The sequence below is a fragment of the Neodiprion pinetum genome, chromosome 7, assembly GCF_021155775.2.
Source record: "Neodiprion pinetum isolate iyNeoPine1 chromosome 7, iyNeoPine1.2, whole genome shotgun sequence".
In the NCBI taxonomy this organism is placed as follows: Eukaryota; Metazoa; Arthropoda; class Insecta; order Hymenoptera; family Diprionidae; genus Neodiprion; species Neodiprion pinetum.
In genome coordinates, this window is record NC_060238.1 from 261,430 (window position 1) to 283,721 (window position 22,292).

Sequence of the window (22,292 nt, forward strand, 5' to 3'; positions counted from 1 at the left end):
GGATTCAGATACCTGGTATGTTCTATCACTGAAATAGAACAAGTTGCGCTAATAATTAATCTACTATCTCTGCTCGATTCCAGCTGGTCTGATCGGATGCACAGGCTCGTTCCGCACAGCAATGTGAGCATGCCAATAAATTATTGTATGTGATCAGTATACATACTTTTAATAATAATATCAATAATAGCTATTGTAATAATAATAATGATGATAATGATAATAATAATAACAATAATAATAACAATAATAATAATAGTAGTGGTAGTGGTAGTGGTAGTGGTAGTGGTAGTGCTAGTAGCAACATTAGGAATCTCAAGATCTGTCATGTGTCATATAGTTATAGAAACAAAGTATATGGAGAAAAAAAAAATAATATAAGTATCGTAGTAGGCGGAAAAGTTTTGCCTGCCTATTTCGGCTGGTAAATTGAAAAAACGGAAGGTGAAATATTGAATCCTACACTATATGGAGAGTAAAAAATTTATATCCAAATGAAAATGTCTCCGATTTGCATCAGTCATATTTTTTAAGTTGCCATAATATGCATTAATATCGAAGTGTTTATTAATTATATATAAATATGTGTGTGTGTGCGTGTGTGTATATATATACGTACATACATACATACATAGTGTGTGTGTATATATGCATATATATACGTATATATACATATATATATACACACTATGTATGTATGTATGTATATATATACATTAATAATTCTATGTTATATATCATTATATTATATTACACTTTTATTTTGATTAATGTAATTGACAAAATGAATGAAACTAGATAAATCGATATTGATATATATTATAATATAACTGCGTAAATAAGGTATACATTATTGTTATCATTATTATTGGATGAAAATCCGGCCGCCAATCAGATACGGTTTTAAGCTGATGTTTAAAAATGCGTATTATTATTTTTTCATCATTTTTGTTTTCTCATTCTTTGTTGATTCTTGTCTCTGCTCATCTTCTCATTCTATTCACGTGCATACTCATACATAAAACATAACGTAGCACAACATACCTTGTAACTTAAGTCAAATATCACAAACGTTACCAATAAGAGGGTGTTCATTGAAACGAAGGAAGATGTTGAAGCTATACGATAGTATTACCAATTTGTACGCTCCTAAGTATTTATTAGTAGTTACCTACGTTTTCATTGTTTGTTATATAATATTTTAGTCTATGGGTGAAGCGGGTGATTTGCATATTATATATATTAAAAAAAACCGTATTTGAATGGCGAGCAATAATCATCATCATCATCATTATTATTACTATTATTATTATCATTATTATTGTTATGTATTTCGTGCATAGGTAGTGTAAAAACACAAAATAATAATAGTTACAATAATAATAATTAATATAATAAATGTATGAAATGAAATAATATCTGTATTCTCTATATATTTCTCTTGAATGCTTTGATGTTAATTGATGTTAATTGATGTTTAATTTTTTTCCTCTTTTTCAATTTTGAGGGAACCGCAATGTGAGATAAAAGAACAAAGAAACATCTTTCAATGTAGCATAACTGTATTTTGTTTTGTTCCATTTTATAAAACAATTATGAAGTTTTCAGCACCGCTCAAATTCTATGGGTGATGTTTTTCTATCCTCATGTTCAAGATCAGTATAAATTAGGCGAATCGGGCCTGAAGGTTTTTACTTCGCCGTTTACCCAATCCATGACAGTATTGTCATGCCAAACGTATTCTCCCTTGATCTCCGTATACTTTGGTAACAGAGCCAGGTACAGCGGGGCCTGGGCACCTCTTTCGGGTGTCATAGTTCCCAACTTGCCAGACATGTCGGTGATCACGGATCCCGGATGAACCGCATTCACAACAATGTCTTCACGAGGATCCTTATCGAACGCCCTTTGCTGAATGCGACTCAGCGCAGAAACGCCGACTTTGCTCACCGTGTATGAACTATTCGGCCATCCAGCCTCCCTGTGAGTATTCATTGCTGCTGCGCTGGAAATAAAAGACTTGTACTAATTTCTTTGTTCAATCCGCACTTTTGTTTTCAGACGATTCGACCTACTCGACAAAATTCCTCATCATTTGTGTGAGCTCCTCCTCTGTGAGTTCGCGACTAGCAAGCCGAGCCTTCAACTCAGCTCCCTGTATTTTACACAAGTGCCCAACACTGCTGGACACCTGAACAACCCTGGAGTGTGGCCTTAGGAGTGGAAATAGAGCCTTGCAAATTCTCAGGAGGCCGAAGTAGTTGACTCTGAGTGTCTCGGCTACTCGTTGCGGAAACGTTTCTGGGGCATCAAACTATCAAATCATGGTAAAAAAAAGTAATCTCGTGAGTAAGTATCCGATAATTTCCTCTACTCGGAAATTCAGATCACAGTAGTTTTATGTTAGAATCAGAGCCCTAGGAGGTAAGTTCAAAAGATCAGATGACACGTTGTTGGGCTGTGATTAGATAAGCCGGCTAACATTTTGTTCTATACACCGCCACAACTCGTTCCAAGATGGTGCAATCAAGAAGTAGATAACAAAATTTTATGCCTGTGTCTGTAATTGAACAAATAAATGAAAGATGTCAATGCGAATTTAAAAATTTTTTCTCTATGTAGTGCAACATTAATAACTAGTGATTTGATTTTGTTTTTCCAACAGAAATTTCAAGTATTTTTGTACCATGAATGATATGCCGCCGTTGTTTACAAGAACGTCGAGTCCTCCATGGGTTTCTTTCAAATATTCTCTAAATCTTTCAACACTGGAATCGTCCGTGATGTCTAGCTGATGAAATTTTGGGTTGAAACCATCCTTCTTCAGTTTATTAACAGCGGCTTGTCCTCGCTCCTCGTTCCTTGATGTCAGGTAAACAACCCCATCAAACTCACGGCATAGATCCTTGACGATTGCATACCCAATACCTTTGTTAGCTCCGGTTACCTGTTGAACGTATCAAAAAAGAAAACAACCAGCCAGCGGTCCACGTAGGTAGATAGAAATTCTTATTTTATATTCATTCTATTATTTGCCATTTCATTGTTTCCTTAACGAGAGTAGAGTTTTTTTTTTTTCACTTACCACCGCAATGCGCGACATCTTTCCAACGCTTCTCTGAAATTCTAATAATCTACTGTTTTTTGAGCGAGACTTGCTGTGTTATATTCGTGTCTGTTTAGAGGATGATTTTTTAAAAAGCTCTAACCGGGTGCGGGTTAGCCAGTTTGAAGCCCCGCTACTCGATTCATATTCTCTGATTTGATAAAAATCCGAGCTGTTGCTTTAACTAGGCCACGCCTACTACCGAGATTGCGAAATAATCACCCGGTATATCAGCTAACGATAAGCCAAGGATGGTTCTGGAATTAATGTGAGTATATGTTGTCATATAATGATGGTTTTCAAGGTCATAGATTAGCGGCTCATCGGTTTTTCCAACCTCACCTCAGACCCACTTACCGCTATAAATTACCGCGAATTGTCGCTCTCGTTCAATTAATAATCTGTCATTCAATAGGCCGCATATTTAGTAATTTGTGCTAAGCAGCCTTTAAGCTCACCGCAAGTGAAAGTTTAGCATTATTACCAAGCTTTTATACGATGTCTCGTGTAGCGGTGGTGAGTTAATAACCTAGAAATTGACTCTTCGCCAATCTAGCTGAATAACGTGCATTACATATCATCTACATACGTTTCTACTCGTTTACAGGTAACCGGAGGGAACAAGGGGATTGGTTTTGCCATTGCGAAAGGACTTTGTCAAAAGTTTGATGGCGTCGTTTACCTTACCGCAAGGGATGAGACTAGAGGACTTGCTGCAGTTGAGCACCTGAAAAAAGTGGGTCTCAAGCCGAAATTCCATCAACTCGATGTCACCGATGACTCGAGTGTCAATACTTTCAAAAAGTACCTCAGCGACACTTATGGAGGCCTCGATGTACTCGTTAACAATGCTGCCATCGCTTTCAAGGTCAATATCGCGTAACCTTTAAATTGATTTTAAATTCTCACCTCGATTTATATTTCTTGAAATCTAATTATCGTGGTATAGATATTAGACGTACTTACACAAGCTCTGTGATCCTTGGCAAATTATTATTATTGCTTTAATCACAAATGTCAACAGCTCTGGAACATCAAATTAGTGCTGGTATTCTTGTTCAGATACCCTATATCGTAACAATGGTACTATTCACTCGATGCTGATTTTGTCTTTACATGTTTACAGAATGATGCAACTGATCCGTTTTCCATTCAAGCATCCGAGACCGTAAAAGTAAACTACTTCAGTTTGGTGAGAGTTTGTGAGGCTCTATTTCCGCTGCTCAAACCCCACGCCAGAGTTGTTAATCTTTCCAGCAGTGCTGGACACCTGTCCAGAATACCGGGAGCTGAATTGAAGGCTCGATTTGCAAACCCTGACCTCACCCAGGATGAGCTAGACCAGATTATGAGAGAATTTATTGAGTGAGTTAGCCAATTGATTAGTGCGCTGGTATATTTGGAAAGGAAGTCTAACTGTCAGGGATACTTCATTTCCAGAGCGGCAAAGACCAATTCCCACCAGGAATCAGGATGGGCCAACAGTGCCTATTCGGCTAGTAAAGTAGCCGTTTCTGCTCTGAGTCGTATTCAACAAAAACAATTCGACAAAGATGCCAGAGAAGATCTCGTCGTCAACGCTGTGCACCCTGGATACGTTGACACTGACATGACAAGCCACAAGGGAACCTTGACACCTCAGAGGGGTGCACAAGCTCCAATCTACCTGGCTCTCTTACCAAAGAATACCGACATCAAGGGAAAATATATCTGGCACGACAACACCATCATCGACTGGGTCAACGATCCCCTGCCCACTCCTTATTAAACGACCTTTGCTCTTTTTTATGTTCTCTTCTTGTGGACTTGGCTTGTAAAGATGAGAATGTCCGATCAGAATATCCGTCTGCACATTCCATAGTTCTCGGTAGCAACCGTCTGGCAGGTAAATTCATATCATTTGTTGATCAGTGCCTTAAATCTGATAGTAATAAACAGATCTACAGGGTCATTCAATCATTACTGAATTCGAGTGCGACTGACACAGTTGTTCCACCTGGCATTCGCATAAGCTTCTCTGTCTCTCACTCGAGTCTTGTGTTCAGTTACGAATAAATGACCCTATATCTAATTACACGTTGATTTTTCATTGTTACACTTCATATGGATAAAGGTTTCTTTATTTTCCATTTTAATATTGTTACTAATTTTTTCTTATGTTTATATACCACAAACTTTCGAATACTTATCAAACTTTATACTGGAACGTCAAGTACACTGCATATTTAATCAATAGGGTGTAATTTTCTGTTTCTTTGCGAACTACACTTCTATGTATTACAGTTGTATTGTTTTTAACTCAAATGGTGAAAGTAGGGAATAAACAGCACAGAAATAGTCGCCCAGTTCCTCAATTATCTCTAAATACTGATAGTGGATTTAGTCTGACAATTTTATGAATCACTTCGTAAATTCGCTATGTGTAATCTCAGAGAATCTTGTCAGTGGTTTCAGATAGCTTCTACACATCAGTTCTCATCTTGTAACAAGTAAAAATTTGCGATTATTAGCTAATAGTGACATGATGTCGCGCGTAGCTGTGGTAAGTTATTAATTTGGAGTCCTGACTCCTTATATTAATCATACGTATATCCTGGATCTTGTCTTATTTATGCATATTCAGGTAACTGGCGGGAACAAAGGGATTGGTTTTGCAATTGTAAAAGGTCTGTGCGAGCAATTTGATGGGATAGTTTATCTGACTGCAAGGAACGAGGCTAAAGGTCAAGCTGCAGTTGAAGAGCTCAAAAAACTTGGTCTTCAACCAAGATTCCATCAACTTGACGTCACTGACGACTCAAGTGTCGACACGTTCAAACAGTATATCAGCGACATTCATGGAGGACTCGATGTACTCGTTAACAATGCTGCAATCGCCTTCAAGGTTGATACTATGTACTTTTCATCAGATCTTGAATTCTCCTGTCAATTTTCAGTTCATGAATTTTAGTTTTAGTTCTTTTAATAGTTAGCCATATTATCTCTCATACGTGCTTATCTTGCTTACTAATGCCAGCAGCTCTGAATCGTAAGACCAAAGCGCATTCTACTGCCGAGATATCTAATCACATAAAGAGATTACTTGAAGCTTGATACTAATTGAGTTATTATCTATTTACAGCACAATTCGCTTGACCCGTTTTCTTACCAAGCATCAGAGACCATAAAAGTGAATTACTTCGGCTTGGTGAGAGTTTGCAAGGCACTGTTTCCACTACTGAGAGACCATGCTAGAGTTGTTAATCTCAGCAGCAGCGCTGGACACTTGTCGCGAATACAGGGAGACGAGTTGAAGGCTCGACTTGCAAGTCTGACGCTCACTGAGGATGACCTAAGCCAAATCATGAGGGATCTCATCAAGTGAGTTGCGACTGTTGCATCGATGAATTCGTATATTCAAATCAGAGGTCAACCCCATTCCAATTTCATTTACAGCGCAGCGCAGACTAACACTCACAGAGAATTGGGATGGGCCAACAATGTTTACTCAGCTAGCAAGGTGGCTGTGTCCGCTTTGACTCGCATTCAACAAAGGGCGTTTGACGAAGATGCCAGAAAAGACATCGCTGTAAATTCTGTACATCCTGGTCTTGTCGAGACGGACATGACGAGCCACAGAGCACATTTAACTCCCGAAAGAGGTGCACGAGCTCCCTTATACCTGGCATTCCTAACGAAGAATACGAATATCAAGGGAAAATACGTCTGGCACAATAATATTATCGTTGATTGGATTAATGATCCCTTGCCCGGTCCGTACTAGACGACCATTGTTATTCTCTCCAGTGTTACTGTAGACAATTCTGATAGAAATCCAAATGTTTGCTGACTAATGTTCAGCACATTAGTACTGTATGTTAATCAGTGCTTGAAAATTAAATTGACAGGATGAAGATGGCATATTGATTTTGTCTATATCATCTGAAGTAATAAACGAGTAGTTATTACTTATTCTGAAAATTATTTCTACCTGAGCAGCTTTCAACTGATAGAGACGCGTGATAAAGTATGAATTAAGCTAAAGCTAATCTAGTCCGTTTTCGTATTCACTCTTATCGTGGTTGCAAGACTTGCTATAGTTATGGTAAGGGTATCATTTAGGACGCATTATTTTTCACACGAATATTGCAATCTGAATTGAATAAGTAGAATATGTAACGTACAAGTATTGTATAATGTTGGGAAGAAGAAAGCATGAATGAAATGCATAAGATCTATAACGACTTTCTCATTGCAGTAGTTAATATTCTATGGTTATGAAGAAGACAACGAGTTTTATTGTGAAATGCTGTAATATGTTTTATATCTCATCAAAGAGCGTTTACATAGTAAGCTATGTGATGTTTATGCCACGAATACGGGTAGATAAGAGATTATGTAATGTCAGTTGTGTAATACCTCGAGTGTTTCTCAAAGGATAATTGAGATTACAAGGCATCACAAGGTATATGTATATTTATTATTTTAAAAAAGTGGAAAACTTTCATAGAGAGCAAACGACTTCTATGTATAAAAATATAAAATTCGTTTGATCAAGCAGCTGGTTTGGGACCATTAGCCCAATCAACAAGAGTGTTATCGTGCCAGATGTATTTTCCTTTAATGTCAGTGTTTTCTGGTAACAGTGCAGCATAAAGCGAAGATTGAGATCCCCTTTCGGGAGTGAAAACACCCAGGTGGTCGGTCATGTCGGTATTCACATATCCTGGGTGAACCGCGTTAACTACGAGGTCTTCTCTGGCATCTGTGTCTAATGCTTTTTGTTGAATCCCAGTCAAAGCAGAAACACCAACTTTGCTTACCACGTATGGTTTGTCTGGCCATCCTGAATCTTGATAATTATTCGTTTTTGTGGCTCTGTAAAGAAATTGGAATTAATGCCAAATTCCGATTCAAATGAGACTGCTATTCAATTCATTGCTTATAACGCACTCTATGAAATCTCTCATAATCTGGTTCAGTCCTTCCACCGTAAGCTCAGAGTTAGAGAATCGAGCCCTGATTTGACTGCCTGGTATTAAAGGTAGACGTCCGAATGCACTGGATACATGAACAACTCTGGCGTGGGGTCTCAGCAGTGGGAATAGAGCCTTAGAAACTTTTAATAAACCAAAATAGTTAACTCGCACAGTTTCAGATGCTTGGACCGAAAACAGTTCGGTGGCATTTTCCTGCAAAAATTTGTTTTCAAATTTGTTATTATTGAGGACTGAAGGTAGTTTGAATTCCGATGTAATCTGTAACAAAACTATACCTTAAAGGAAATACCGGCATTGTTGACAAGGATATCCAGACCTCCGTGTGTGTCATTAAGATAAGTTTTGAACGCATTGACACTCGAGTCATCTGTAATGTCAAGTTGATGAAATCTTGGCTGTAAGCCAATTTTCCTCAGCTCTTCAACAGAAGCTTGCCCTCGCACCACACTTCTGGCGGTCAGATAAACAGTCCCATTGAACCGTTGACACAACCCTTTTACAGTTGCAAAACCCACTCCTTTATTGCTTCCAGTTACCTGTGGCATAGTAAATTCATTTTAAGTGATAATATTGAATTTCAGTACAGGTATATTAGCTTTATATTTCATTCAGCTATTCAGTCAACAAACTTGGACATTATTTTTAGTTTACCACCGCTACGCGTGCTGTTCTGTCCACATCAGTGTTAGTGTTTGGAACTATTGAAAGTACTGTATAACTGCACAATATCCCAATAAACACGAGCGATGTAGTCAACAGGTGTTTCATTGTAAAGAGGTCAGGCGAAGGCAGGCCGCGTTGAGTCGAATGTGGTACTGAATGGGGGACTTCTCCCATAGAAATAAGAGATCTGTATATGGCAACTAAATGATCTGTCACAATTAAATGAGTATGAGACAAGGACAGAAATTACTTTTACATGTGGACGTGGACTCTGAGCGATATTTTAGTTTAGTAGTAGTAGTAGTGATATACTTGACCCAATCATTGGATCTTTATCTCGGGCAGTGGATACACGAGTTCCTAAATCAAGGCAAATTGGAAACAACAACGTATGGCTGCGGGCATGGTATGAAGCTGATGAGCTCGAGGCTGCCAGTCTGTGATTTGATTTGACTAATTTTCCAATACCAAAACAGAAACGTAGAATATTATAATACGTTGCATGATGAAATATGCGTCAAAAAATGATGTGCAAACCCTTCCAAATAAACCAATAAGTTGACGTGTGAATAATGACTTATTACTTTCTAACCCCTTCTGCACGCCTCTCCTGATTACTGGAAAACTATAAGTCTAAATGGCAGCGCCTAATTATAGGCAACCAAACTTACATGTACGCGATATGCCCACCAGGCATAAGGCGTGCCTTTGATCGAGCTCCTCGGCTCAGATGTTCTCCTGATACCAGGAGTAATTTTTCGCTGCAATTTCTCCGAGTAACTAAGTCCAAGTGGTAGCGCCTAATCATGGGCAACCACGCTTATACGTATGCGACACGGGCTTTCAGGAATAAGGCGTGCCTTTGATCAAGCTCCTCGGCTCAGATGTTCTCCTAATACCAGGAGTAATTTTTCGCTGCAATTTCTCCGAGTTGCTTAGTCTAAGTGGTAGCGCCTAATCATAGGCAACCACGCTTATACCAATGCGACACGGGCTTTCAGGAATAAGGCGTGCCTTTGATCAAGCTCCTCGGCTCAGATGTTCTCCTAATACCAGGAGTAATTTTTCGCTGCAATTTCTCCGAGTTGCTTAGTCTAAGTGGTAGCGCCTAATCATAGGCAACCACGCTTATACCAATGCGACACGGGCTTTCAGGAATAAGGCGCGCCTTTGATCAAGCTCCTCGGCTCAGATGTTCTCCTAATACCAGGAGTAATTTTTCACTGCACTTTCTCCGAGTTGCTTAGTCCAAGTAGAAGCGCCTAATCATAGGCAACCACGCTTATACGTATGCGACACGGGCTTTCAGGAATAAGGCGTGCCTTTGATCAAGCTCCTCGGCTCAGATGTTCTCCTAATACCAGGAGTGATTTTTCGCTGCAATTTCTGCAAGTTGCTTAGTCCAAGTGAAAGCGCCTAATCATAGGCAACCACGCTTATACGTATGCGACACGGGCTTTCAGGAATAAGGCGTGCCTTTGATCTGGCTCCTCGGCTCAGATGTTCTCCTGATACCGGAAGTAATTTTTCGCGGTGATTTTTTCGATTTGCATAGTTTTAGGTGGCAGTAGCATGTAAGCAAACGATCACATGCCTTCTCAAGTAAGCAGGCATGCCTTAATTTATACACACAGCGTCGACATCATATGCAGTCAATCAATCAATCAATGTGTCCCTGTGTTTAGAAGAGCTCCTCGGTTCTCATGTGCTCCTGATACCAGGAGTCATTTTCGACGAAATTTCTCCGATTCTCTTAGGTCTAACAGAAAATGGCGGGAAAATCAGCGATCACATGCACTCTCAATCAAGCAGGCATGCCTTCAGTCACACAGCGTCGACATCACATGCAGTCAATCATTGTGTCCCTGTGTTTAGAAGAGCTCCTCGGTTTTTCTGCGCTCCTGATACTCGGAGCATGCATGCCTTCAATCATACAGCGTCGACATCACATGCAGTCAATCAATCAATCAATGTGTGCCGGTTTTTAGGAGAGCTCCTCGGTTCTCCTGTGCTCCTGATACCAGAAGTCATTTCGCTGAAATTTCTCCGATTTGCTTAGTTCTAAGAGAAAATGGCGGGAAAATTAGAGATCACATGCCCTCTCAATCAAGCAGGCATGCCTTCAGTCACACAGCGTCGACATCACATGCAATCAATCAATCAATCAATGTGTGCCGGTTTTTAGGAGAGCTCCTCGGTTCTCCTGTGCTCCTGATACCAGAAGTCATTTCGCTGAAATTTCTCCGATTTGCTCAGTTCTAAGAGAAAATGGCGGGAAAATTAGAGATCACATGCCCTCTCAATCAAGCAGGCATGCCTTCAGTCACACAGCGTCGACATCACATGCAGTCAATCAATGTGTCCCTGTGTTTAGAAGAGCTCCTCGGTTTTTCTGCGTTCCTGATACTCGGAGCATGCATGCCTTCAGTCATACAGCGTCGACATCACATGCAGTCAATCAATCAATCAATGTGTGCCGGTTTTTAGGAGAGCTCCTCGGTTCTCCTGTGCTCCTGATACCAGAAGTCATTTCGCTGAAATTTCTCCGATTTGCTTAGTTCTAAGAGAAAATGGCGGGAAAATTAGAGATCACATGCCCTCTCAATCAAGCAGGCATGCCTTCAGTCATACAGCGTCGACATCACATGCAGTCAATCAATCAATCAATGTGTGCCGGTTTTTAGAAGAGCTCCTCGGTTCTCCTGTGCTCCTGATACCAGAAGTCATTTCGCTGAAATTTCTCCGATTTGCTTAGTTCTAAGAGAAAATGGCGGGAAAATTAGAGATCACATGCCCTCTCAATCAAGCAGGCATGCCTTCAGTCACACAGCGTCGACATCACATGCAATCAATCAATCAATCAATGTGTGCCGGTTTTTAGGAGAGCTCCTCGGTTCTCCTGTGCTCCTGATACCAGAAGTCATTTCGCTGAAATTTCTCCGATTTGCTCAGTTCTAAGAGAAAATGGCGGGAAAATTAGAGATCACATGCCCTCTCAATCAAGCAGGCATGCCTTCAGTCACACAGCGTCGACATCACATGCAGTCAATCAATGTGTCCCTGTGTTTAGAAGAGCTCCTCGGTTTTTCTGCGCTCCTGATACTCGGAGCATGCATGCCTTCAGTCATACAGCGTCGACATCACATGCAGTCAATCAATCAATCAATGTGTGCCGGTTTTTAGGAGAGCTCCTCGGTTCTCCTGTGCTCCTGATACCAGAAGTCATTTCGCTGAAATTTCTCCGATTTGCTTAGTTCTAAGAGAAAATGGCGGGAAAATTAGAGATCACATGCCCTCCCAATCAAGCAGGCATGCCTTCAGTCACACAGCGTCGACATCACATGCAATCAATCAATCAATCAATGTGTGCCTGTTTTTAGAAGAGCTCCTCGGTTCTCCTGTGCTCCTGATACCAGGAGTCATTTCGCTGAAATTTCTCCGATTTGCTTAGTTCCAAGAGGAAATGGCGCGGAAATTAGCGAACACATGCCCTTCCAATCAAGTAGGCATGCCTTCAGTTACACAGCGTCGACATCACATGCGGTCAATCAATGTGTCCCTGTGTTTAGAAGAGCTCCTCGGTTTTTATGCGCTCCTGATACTCGGAGCATGCATGCCTTTAGTCATACAGCGTCGACATCACGTGCAGTCAATCAATCAATCAATGTGTCCCTGTTTTTAGAAGAGCTCCTCGGTTCTCCTGTGCTCCTGATACCAGGAGTCGTTTTCGCTGAAATTTCTCCGATTTTCTTAGTTCTAAGAGGAAGTGGCACGGAAATTAGCGAACACATGCCCTTCCAATCAAGTAGGCATGCCTTCAGTTACACAGCGTCGACATCACATGCAGTCAGTCAATGTGCCCCTGTTTTTAGAAGAGCTCCTCGATTTTACTGCGCTCCTGATACCAGGAGTAATTTTTGCTGAAATTTCTCCGATTTTCTTAATTCTAATAGGAAGTGGCGCGAAAATTTGAGATCTCATGCCCTCTCAAGCAAGCAGGCATGCCTTTAGACACACAACATCGACATCACAACCGATGAATGAATCGGTATTAATTTTACCGCCATCGCTTCAGCTCATATGTTCTCGTGATACTAGGAGCAGTTTCACGCTGAAATTTCTCCAAAGTAACGTTCATAAGCAATGACAATCATCAAAGCAATTATTTGCACGCTCTCTTAGGCAACCATGCAAGTATTGAACCATTCAGCATCGACACGCAATCAATCAATCAATTTCATTTTGTAAGAGACCTTCTCAGAACATATGTTTTCCTAGTGCGAGGATCAGTTTCACTTCAAAATTCTCACCGCATTGCTCGATAACAGAGATACCAAACATAGAAGCAAAACTTAGGCATGTAGACACAAAGCGCTTGTAAGACATGAGTCTCTCGGTGAAAATATTTTATTCCATATCATTTTACATACGTTAACACATTCAACATTAGCATACATAACTATATTATCATCTCCTAAAATTATAATACAATACCGTTTCGGTATTTCGATATAAAATGATACGCGTAAGTTAATATCTAACTAAACTTTCATATATAATACAAGTGATTCGTTCAATCCAATTGTTAAGACAGTGCATGTGACTTAGAAAAATCCTGACTTTGCACAGGTATGAAAATTCGATAGCCCAAATCGTTACTGTTAGAAATTGGCCAACACATTGGCACAAACATATTTAGTTTTATTGAATAACGCATATTTCATGTTTCTTTCAACAGACGATGGAAGCAGGCAAATAATAATAATAATAATTTAAAACCATCCACTGTCACAGTCTACTATCTTCTATAACATCCGACGGGTTCTCAAGCGCGCGTCTTCGTATAGCTATTGCGTTGATCAATTTTCGACGTGGTCCCAGCGGTAATTTCAAAGCAAGTACGTCCGCGTCAGTCAACAGCATCAAAGCTTCCAGGTCAATCTGTTCGGCCTCCAAAACGGGGTGAATCGACGATAAATTATTAGCGACTAAAAACCGCTGTAGCGGCGTCCACTCCTCGTTCCCCTCATCCGCGTCGTCCTCTTCTGAAAATGATCAGACTTCAGTCATTCCAAAGAAACATGACAACAATCTACCTACGCCGTTCAAGTAAAGTGCCATTTTTCAAGGTTACCAAATGACAGCTTCGAAAGAATGCAATAGACAAATAATTTTGTTTCAAATCAAAATTTCTCTAATGAAATTTTACGCTGTCACCAACGACTCACCAGAGATTAAATCGTCGTCCCACATGCTCTGTCTACGTGCTAGACTTCCAGCACTGCCAATGCTGACTTCTTCGTTATTGTGACCGTTCGAGGAGCCGTTGATAGACTCGTAACCTGTGGTATGTACATTTCGATTTTCCATCGGATCCGAGGCTCCGATAGGTATTGCGTCAAGGGTCGTGGTCACCTGAAAATAGCAGGATGTTGAGAATTCAATCCCGAAAATAAGGAAATTCGACAAAGATGAAGACTCAATAAATTCAACTGAAACTGAAACCAACCGGTCTTCTAAAAGCAACCGAGCCGAACCCCGGTCTGTTGAAGATGCTCGCGGGTTGTTGAAGCAAGACGGTATCACCGACGTTGACGTCGTCGACAGCGTTGTAATCGTAATCCGGATCATCCTCGGGTCTGTCTCGATCGCCGAGCAGGTCCGGAGTGCTTCTGGCCCTGGATAGGGTTCCCCAGACGTCTGATATCTTGCCACGTTTCCCCATCTGCTGACTGTGGGTCTCGTAGGTGCCGACGTACATTACTTCGGAGTCCCTTCTGAGGCCGGTCAAGCTGCGGACGGAACGTTTTCCGTCCATCTCAATCTGAAAGGATTTCGAGAAGGTATATAAGTACAAAAAAAAATTTCCAGATTACCCTGCACCGTATAGCGATTACACAGGTCTGCAACCAAAAATCTGCACAGGTTTTTTCTGATAGATAGCTGTTTGCTAGATTTCTGATAGATGCTGTTTCTGATCGATTCTCACTCACTGAAACCGGGAAAAATACTCAAAAAGTTGCATCACGTCAGGTTTTTTTTTCAACTCGTGTTTGTAGTTTCATTTAGAGTAAAACCTCTGTTTAATTCGAGATCTGGTATCCTTTTCTCGATTCTAAAAATCCTATGCAAAAGCATTTCTTACTTGCAGTTAAGATGTATCAGAGTGAGACTCAAGAATAAATACAAACAGGGAAACAAAAAATGGAAAAGCGGAAACGTGTTCTGAGGTGTATCAAAGAGAGGAAGAAAAGGATTCATAAGCGAAAAGAATGAATACGGAATGTTAATTACATTTCATAAAGAAATTGTTTGTTTGATTTTATAAGAAATATTGTTTAGTTCGGTGTAATAAAATGGTGGTCTTTTCATTACTGTAATGCTTTTTTTTATGCAAACAGTTTGTATTTTGCAAGAATACTGTACGTGATGGAGGGAAATGTAAGTAATTTTTGAATTCAGCACACTCGGAAAGATGATATTTACCAAAAACATCCCATGCAGCTGAAAAATATAGTTTTTTGCAGACCTGTGTTACTTTACAGTCCTGACCTCTCCAACTTTAAAATCGTCGGCGGCCTTGCGGGCCTGAACTTTGCGCCCGACGGCTCCACCTTGCCGCTTCGTACCGCCGCTGACGATGTCGCTGAAAGTCGGCGAGGGTCTGACCCTACCCTTAAAGGTGAGTATGCTCGGTCTGTGGGGCAGAATGGCTACATCCGAAGCCTCGACGTCCATCATCCTGGTCTTGTCTTTGAGTAATTTTTTCTGCTCCTTCTCAGCTCTGATCTCGGCCACCTTTTGCCGCTTGGCGTATTCCTTGAGGCGTTTCTCGGCCTCCTTCTCGGCCTTTTCTTTCAGTATTTTCGTCTTCTTACGATTGTTTAGCTCCTGCTCGGTCTGCGCCAAGTCGAGAAATTGCAGGATATCATCGCGCCCGTTTATCGCTGCTAGCTCGCGCGCCGAATGCCTGTCAATGTCCAAGGCCCATATGTTGCTGCCGAATTTCACCAGGAAATTAACGCAGAAACGGTGTCCCCGAGCTGCAGCCAAATGAAGCGCCGTATTGCCGAAGTAGTCCGCCTTGTCCGGATCTCCTCTGAACAACATAGAAATTATAGTTCATCATTCTCTAAACATGCATCTCAAAATTATTGCAAAATAGACGAAAGCAAAAACATTTTTCGACACTGCAGCATCAAGTCTGAATATGAAGGTAAATATAACATGGCGATGTCGTATAACGTAGTCTATCAGGTATTACATGAATGTCGTGATTTCCGCGTATCGAAGTTGCTTATCTGCACAAAGCTCGAGCGACTCATTTGTTTTTGATAAGCTGAGCTCGTTTCATCGGCTGTACTAGAGAAAAAGTAGTGGTAAAAAAAAAAGAAAAAAAAAACTGAAGTTACGTGCACCGTTTGCGTAATTTCTTTGCGATTATTCTGACACATCCGGTAAATGCATTACCTACGCTATACCATACGATTTTCATCTATCCACCAAAAACGTTAATCACCATGATTATTATTGTCAAAAAATTACAATTTCTATGTACATCATGCGAGCTACGTGTATATTTATATATATATATATATATATATATATATATTTATCGTCACTAGGTATTTCCCAACAATGATGATAATGAATCAATATAATCTGCAATCGAAGCACATTCTACAAACATTAAAATTGGTGATATCAGCAAGTTCAATATAATATCATAAATAAAAAATACGATTAATATTGACGAAAGCGGAATACGCTGAATCAGATAAACTGGCAGGCTTCCACCGTACATCATAAGAGTTGAAAGCATAATTAAAAGATAGATTACACAGTGCCTTCGCGACATTCGAAAAAATTGCGAAATTCGTCGAGGTATAATAAACATATATCCGCGTACGTTCGTAATATACCGCAGGTACATTTATACCATGATATCGCAATCGACGATGCTGATGTAAAGCGTATGTATATCGTACAGCGAACTGCAGTTATCTGTGACGTTTAGCTATTAAAAATCATGTACCACGAGAAAAAACACGAAAACTTTATAATCACCTCAATTAGGAGATATCATTTCGCTGTTAAATTGATCGCGATAAATTTGCGTACAAGTTAATTTGTTCACCACGGATGGATAAGCCGCGTGTACAAATTTCCGAAATATGTTTATTCCTAATACGGGCATGGGTACATATCGCGTTTCTATTTAATCTATGAATCTATGAAAAATAACACAGGTTTTATCGTGTATCCTGCGCCCCGCGTTGGTAATTTCGTATACATAAGAGAGGCAGGAAGTTGCGCGGTTCGCTTGCGACAAAAAACAATCGAACCCGCAGAGGCAGGTAGGTACGTATGCGTGAAGGCAATCACAAAGAGCGGACGAGGGTGGAGGGAGATATGAAAATAAAAGCAGCGTAAAAATCATTGAAACAAATAGACAGTATAATGCTATTAATGACGGTCGTCTATGGTCGCCTCGGTATTATTTTCTGTACGCTTCAGCGTTTATTCCAAATACCCATGTATCGCGTGCAACCCGATACATCTATGAGCAATTTGGAAGTTTAAATATCGTATAGATGGCTTGCGGAGTATTTTATTTTATTGCAGACGATAGTATTACCCTCTGGCAGCGAGGAGGCGCAGGGCGTCGATATTTCCCTCGAAAGCCGCCCAGAGAGTCGGAGTCATCCCGCCCTCGTCTCGGGCATTGCAGTCCCTCCTTGTCGCCTCCTTCAGGATTTCCAAAGCTCCGTCCCGAGCCGCCCTAACGAGAATAATAACGACCATTAATCACATAAAATTACGCTGCAGAATTCGAAGAGAAAGATGTCGAATTAAATGGGCCGTAAATTGTTTCGACAATTTCAAGCTGGCAGAATTGTTTCGACAATTTCAAGCTGCAGAATTGTTTCGCTCGGAAACTCTCCTAGGTAATGTAAGGTACAGATACATAAATGTACAATCTGCGCAGTTGACAGTTTGGCACGCGATTACGGCCGCACATACATAGTATGGTTTACGTGTAACAAGGTGCAATGGTTATATTCTGCTTTCTAGACAACGAATCCGCGGGATTGTGATAAGATCTTCTTCCCCCCCACGGAATGCGGGCGTAGGTATTCAGACGCTGCGCGTTACATACGCATTTTACACGCATGAAGCTCAAGTCAAATTTTATGCGTGTAAGGTTTTCGTAGTTATATTAAACATTTGTACCTGCATGCATGACGCGTGTACCTTGCGAGTAGGTATAAGGTCCTGGTTTGATGAGAAGAATTAAATAATTAGCGAGCTACGCAATCGTTAATTCGCGCCAACGGGTTCGCGCAATATACTATCGTATTACTATAGTCGAGGCCTAAAATAGCCGATATAACACATGATATAGGGTTATGAGCTTTGAAATCATTCGACATTGTAATTCATCATTATTCACGGCATGTTTTCGTACGATTTAAATTAATATGGGTTATAACCAGCGATAAAGGACAAACAAAAATTGGAACATTTAAAGTGGCGTTTTTATCTCGACGATAAGAGTCGACGACGATCGGATAAAACGATTGATTGTAATCCCGCTTCATACGCATCCGATGTACGTGTCGTCTCTATACATATGTCACATACCTATACATAGCGATCTTAAAATCGTTATATTCTACGCTGCGCGTATATTTATCATCCATCTCGGCATCTGAGCAGCAAAAAATTCATATTATAATAATAGCTGTACGAGTAATAGACATTATACCCTGATATTTGTGCGTTCGAAATTCAAGAGTCAGAAACACGTTAAACAAGTTTTAATCGAGCCGACGGTGGACTATCACCCCCTTTGTTACACATGTAGCATAGATATTCAATAAACAAAGAAGAACAGGGCAGATCCGCGTCACTGAAAAAAGGGCGATAAACAAAGCGCGGTAGAAAAAAAAAAAAAAAAAGAACAAATGCTGCGAAGACTAAAACTCGAAAATGTTGCAAAAGAACTACCCGTAACGCGAGACAAACTATACTACAGTTACTGTAATAAAGGAAATACTAATTTTTATGTATGTACAATGTACATACTGTAATATGCAAGTTATACGAAAATACAAAACTTACTTGTGAAAACGTTCGGATGTCATGACGTGTTTCTTGTTCTTCCTTTAGGTACGATCGAGTGGTTGTACAAGTTTTTGAAACTCGTTATAAGCTGAGGAAGCACCGCACAACAACAACGACGAGGGTCCTTCCATCCGCACTTTAAACAATACGAAGTCGCACTCGCAACGTCAAGTACTTCTCACCACCGCGACCATCGTATCTATTGCAAGCGAAAAGGCAAACGATAAAAAAAAAAAATAAAAATTAAAGTACCATTCGAAGACTCTCGAGTGGTCGATAATAACGAAGGTGGGGACCGGCTCTCCTCGCAGCGACGACGAGACTGTGAAGCCGATGTACGTACACCCAGGAACTATTCGCTCGCAACGAAAAAATAGGCAAGGAAGAAACGAAAAGAAACAGGAAAAATGGTGAAAAAAAAAAGAAACTTGTTACCGGTTATTACACCTACACCTAGGCACGCGTGAAACAAACCGCGGCTGTGAGAAGGTGGCGGGTATACGTCCTGCCATACCCGAACGTCGCCTCGATACTGTTTTCAACCGACAAACTCCCCCCCCCGTCGGCATGCGGACAGCAGCAGTCTGTCGTCTTCCTCCCGCTTGTTGATTTGATAAATTACGCTGTCTCCCTCAGTCTCACTGCCAGACAATTTCGTTCTTGCTCTCTCTTTCTCTCCTTTTTTTTTCATTAATCTCCCGCCCTTCGGCCGCGAGCCGCGGCCACCTGTTCCCTACGTTTCCTACCTGTTCAGGCCTGGGACTGCAGTCGACCTTACCGACCAAGCAATCACTATCCACTGCAACTGTCAGTAACGTCGTGCGTTTAGAAAAATCGATCAATCGTTACCGCGGAATGCAAAATGATTCACGAGTGATCGATTTTTACTCAATCGTTTACTCTTTTCTACTACCCACGAACGAGATTAAACTTCTTGTTTGTTTTTTTTACGACTTGCATGGAGTTATGATTGAGCGTGTACAAATTGAACCAATATCTAATTTTTCAGCCGACTTTTTTGATCATCTAAACACAGTGAGAAGAAAAAAACTCAGCACGATGTTTCGAAACAAAAAGCAGCGAGAACGACGCGCGGTAAACATTGACAAGCCATGTATCTAGAAGTTTGTTTACCAGGACGATATAATAGAGCGTTATTAAATGCTGTAAATCATGAAAACTTCATATTGTGATGTATACTTACCTACTACAACCTGCGCAAACCAAGAAGCAAAACTTCGAACGATTCCTAGGTTCCTGGATTAAGCGAATGATCTAGGATTTGGTCAGCTTAGGGGATGAGAAACGTTTCTGAAATAATGCGTTAATGAAGCTCGATTAGCACTTTCAAATTCGTGTTTCTAATCCTGTCGTCTCACTTGATGCAGCGACAGATGGTGGGATAGCTTATCATTGTTCAAGGCCGAATGACTATTGATTTTTGCCACTAACTCATGACCGCAGATATTAATTTCCCACAAAGTTTACGTTAGGTTTATAACCGCAGTATATAAACTCCGCTCCTTGATAGATGTCCATTAGTCCGTCATCATTTCACTGGTACATCCCAAACCCTGCAGTGAAGAGAATCCACTTTAAACATGGGTAACTATTGCTGTCGATCTGTTAATACTATCTTCGAGTACACGAGCCAAGCATCTAACTTCTGCAAGATTAAATAAATCAATTTAAATATCTACGAAAAATTTGGATACTGTTCAAAACAGTCGTATTCTTCTGATACTTCAAGTTCTGTATGAAATTTATCTGTTTTTTCAAGGCTTTCAGATACTCTTGGTACTCTTTGCTGCGATCCTGCTGGATCATGCAAGTGCACTGCCATTGGACGCAGTTGATAGCTGTCTCTTTACCTGCGATTACTGTTTCAAGGTATCGTGTCAGTTAAAATAAAAATTCAGTCAAACTGTCAATATTTTGTTGAAGCTAACGTGACTTCTTTACAAACAGGAAGAAGTTGTAGTAAACTGCGCCAATGAGTGCCTGGTGAATGGGGCTACAGAAATGGATCCGATCTGGACGGCTGTATGCCCATATTTCGGAGCACTCAGCTTCGTAAAGCGTTGAATGAACAGAGTTCAGAATCTATTCCCATAATTTTTGAGACCATACTATTAGCTCAGCGTAATAATAATCGTTGCATAAATAAATGTATGTTGAAAATCAGATAGCCGCTGCAAGCTTCAGTAAATAAACAAATGAATCATACCTCATTGGCCTTGTTATTTTAAAAAGAAGTGTAATCCATGAAACATTGGGTGCCTTCGACACAGAGAGTTGCTTAAGACATAATTTTTATTGCCTATACGTTTCTTACGCAAATTATATATGGTACAAAAGTCGGTCGGATGTCGGAGGCGGCCAAGTCAGATGAGTAATATTTGTAATATAAGATACAGAGACACCAACTAGCGTGTCAATGGGCCTTAGGTTTGACTGACTTGGTTTTCTTTAATTTCTTAAGACCGTTTATATTGGCTTTTAAAAGACCCCAGTAGGCTTGTTGAAATTTGTTTACATCCTTGGAATGAATCTGAAATCATAAATTAACGAGCTAATGACTGAGAACCTTTCGTCACACGAAACAGCAAGAATAATATCACTACTAACGACGGTGGCGATCTTTTTCGATCGAAGGGAGGCTCGCACTAAACACAAATACTCCGTCGGTGCGGGTAAGGCGGCTCTGCCGTCTCTGGGCACGGGTTTTTCATGCCCGTCAACTGCAACAGACGGAGATTGGTTAGAATATCGACTAGATTCTTAAGTCTTCGGGGAATAGGAGCGTTAAAAATATATCACTTGGTTCGAGATACTTGCATCGTTTTATCGTCAAGGCGACGGATCCGGACAATCGTGACTTGTCAAAGAGTCGCGTCAGCTCTACTAAAAACTAAAATCAGGATGTTTGTATTAATGATCATGCTGTCGACGCCCTTGATCTTTTCACGATTCAAATTACCAAATCATTCTCGAGTAAAACCATTCCGGCTGTAACATATGCTGTGACTACGACGCGTCAAAAGCTGTTCGTTTGAGGTTAGGTACGACCCACGTTCCTCACTGAAGACAGAGACAACACAGACTCGTAAGATGGCACGAGTGGAAAATAACCCTTATACATATGTATGTATACCGGTTGTCGATACAGCAGACCGTTATCATAATTATGAGACTTCGATGCCTGCCAAAGCTGTCCCACTCTCGGTTGAGATTAAATACATACTAGAAATACATACCTAAGCCTATGCCGACACCTATCAAGACCACTGATATATATATACACTGGATTGGATATTACCGTATACTCTACGTGTAAGCTCGTGCGTCCAATTGAACAATTTAATTTCCGCCATCTTGTACAGAAAGTTGTCACAAAATGCGCGCTAGATTTGAAC

General features: G+C 40.5%; 6 protein-coding genes across 16 annotated transcripts; 2 read left to right on the top strand and 4 right to left on the bottom strand.

The window, feature by feature from the left end:
• Window positions 1-1,544: 1,544 nt before the first annotated feature.
• On the bottom strand, window positions 1,545-3,349 carry LOC124223803 (carbonyl reductase [NADPH] 1-like). Its single transcript, XM_046636100.2, has 4 exons — window positions 3,086-3,349; window positions 2,687-2,947; window positions 2,076-2,314; window positions 1,545-2,005 (listed from the first exon to the last, which is right to left on the bottom strand). Exons 1-4 carry the CDS (start codon window positions 3,101-3,103, stop codon window positions 1,657-1,659), a joined length of 867 nt encoding a protein of 288 aa, XP_046492056.1. The 5' UTR covers window positions 3,104-3,349; the 3' UTR covers window positions 1,545-1,656.
• Window positions 3,350-3,419: 70 nt separating this feature from the next.
• Window positions 3,420-5,446, top strand: LOC124223807 (carbonyl reductase [NADPH] 3-like). Its single transcript, XM_046636105.1, has 4 exons — window positions 3,420-3,622; window positions 3,714-3,974; window positions 4,233-4,471; window positions 4,547-5,446. The coding sequence occupies exons 1-4, from the start codon at window positions 3,605-3,607 to the stop codon at window positions 4,872-4,874; spliced, it is 846 nt and encodes a 281-aa protein (XP_046492061.1). The 5' UTR covers window positions 3,420-3,604; the 3' UTR covers window positions 4,875-5,446.
• A 99-nt stretch (window positions 5,447-5,545) lies between these two features.
• Window positions 5,546-7,057, top strand: LOC124223806 (carbonyl reductase [NADPH] 3-like). Its single transcript, XM_046636104.2, has 4 exons — window positions 5,546-5,648; window positions 5,730-5,990; window positions 6,228-6,466; window positions 6,542-7,057. The coding sequence occupies exons 1-4, from the start codon at window positions 5,628-5,630 to the stop codon at window positions 6,867-6,869; spliced, it is 849 nt and encodes a 282-aa protein (XP_046492060.1). The 5' UTR covers window positions 5,546-5,627; the 3' UTR covers window positions 6,870-7,057.
• Window positions 7,058-7,231: 174 nt separating this feature from the next.
• On the bottom strand, window positions 7,232-9,530 carry LOC124223802 (carbonyl reductase [NADPH] 3-like). 4 transcript variants are annotated; one of them, XM_046636098.2, is made up of 5 exons: window positions 9,420-9,530; window positions 8,737-8,912; window positions 8,361-8,621; window positions 8,039-8,277; window positions 7,232-7,963 (listed from the first exon to the last, which is right to left on the bottom strand). In XM_046636098.2, exons 2-5 carry the CDS (start codon window positions 8,851-8,853, stop codon window positions 7,639-7,641), a joined length of 942 nt encoding a protein of 313 aa, XP_046492054.1. In that variant the 5' UTR covers window positions 8,854-8,912; window positions 9,420-9,530; the 3' UTR covers window positions 7,232-7,638. The 4 variants fall into 4 exon arrangements, with proteins under 4 accessions (XP_046492054.1, XP_046492053.1, XP_046492055.1 ...); XM_046636097.1 differs by lacking the exon at window positions 9,420-9,530 and adding an exon at window positions 9,333-9,368; XM_046636099.2 differs by lacking the exon at window positions 9,420-9,530 and adding an exon at window positions 9,286-9,302.
• A 3,616-nt stretch (window positions 9,531-13,146) lies between these two features.
• On the bottom strand, window positions 13,147-21,244 carry Sans (SAM_USH1G_HARP domain-containing protein Sans). 8 transcript variants are annotated; one of them, XM_046634029.2, is made up of 9 exons: window positions 21,104-21,244; window positions 20,256-20,450; window positions 20,081-20,187; window positions 18,874-19,075; window positions 17,387-17,530; window positions 15,301-15,847; window positions 14,258-14,572; window positions 13,977-14,163; window positions 13,147-13,793 (listed from the first exon to the last, which is right to left on the bottom strand). In XM_046634029.2, the coding sequence occupies exons 4-9, from the start codon at window positions 18,894-18,896 to the stop codon at window positions 13,537-13,539; spliced, it is 1,473 nt and encodes a 490-aa protein (XP_046489985.1). In that variant the 5' UTR covers window positions 18,897-19,075; window positions 20,081-20,187; window positions 20,256-20,450; window positions 21,104-21,244; the 3' UTR covers window positions 13,147-13,536. The 8 variants fall into 8 exon arrangements, with proteins under 8 accessions (XP_046489985.1, XP_046489983.1, XP_046489984.1 ...); XM_046634027.2 differs by having other exon boundaries at window positions 18,874-19,681; XM_046634028.2 differs by having other exon boundaries at window positions 18,874-20,187; window positions 20,329-20,450.
• Srp14 (signal recognition particle 14) lies at window positions 21,172-22,102 on the bottom strand. Its single transcript, XM_046634039.2, has 4 exons — window positions 21,857-22,102; window positions 21,715-21,787; window positions 21,505-21,617; window positions 21,172-21,427 (listed from the first exon to the last, which is right to left on the bottom strand). The coding sequence occupies exons 1-4, from the start codon at window positions 21,878-21,880 to the stop codon at window positions 21,311-21,313; spliced, it is 327 nt and encodes a 108-aa protein (XP_046489995.1). The 5' UTR covers window positions 21,881-22,102; the 3' UTR covers window positions 21,172-21,310.
• Window positions 22,103-22,292: the final 190 nt, after the last annotated feature.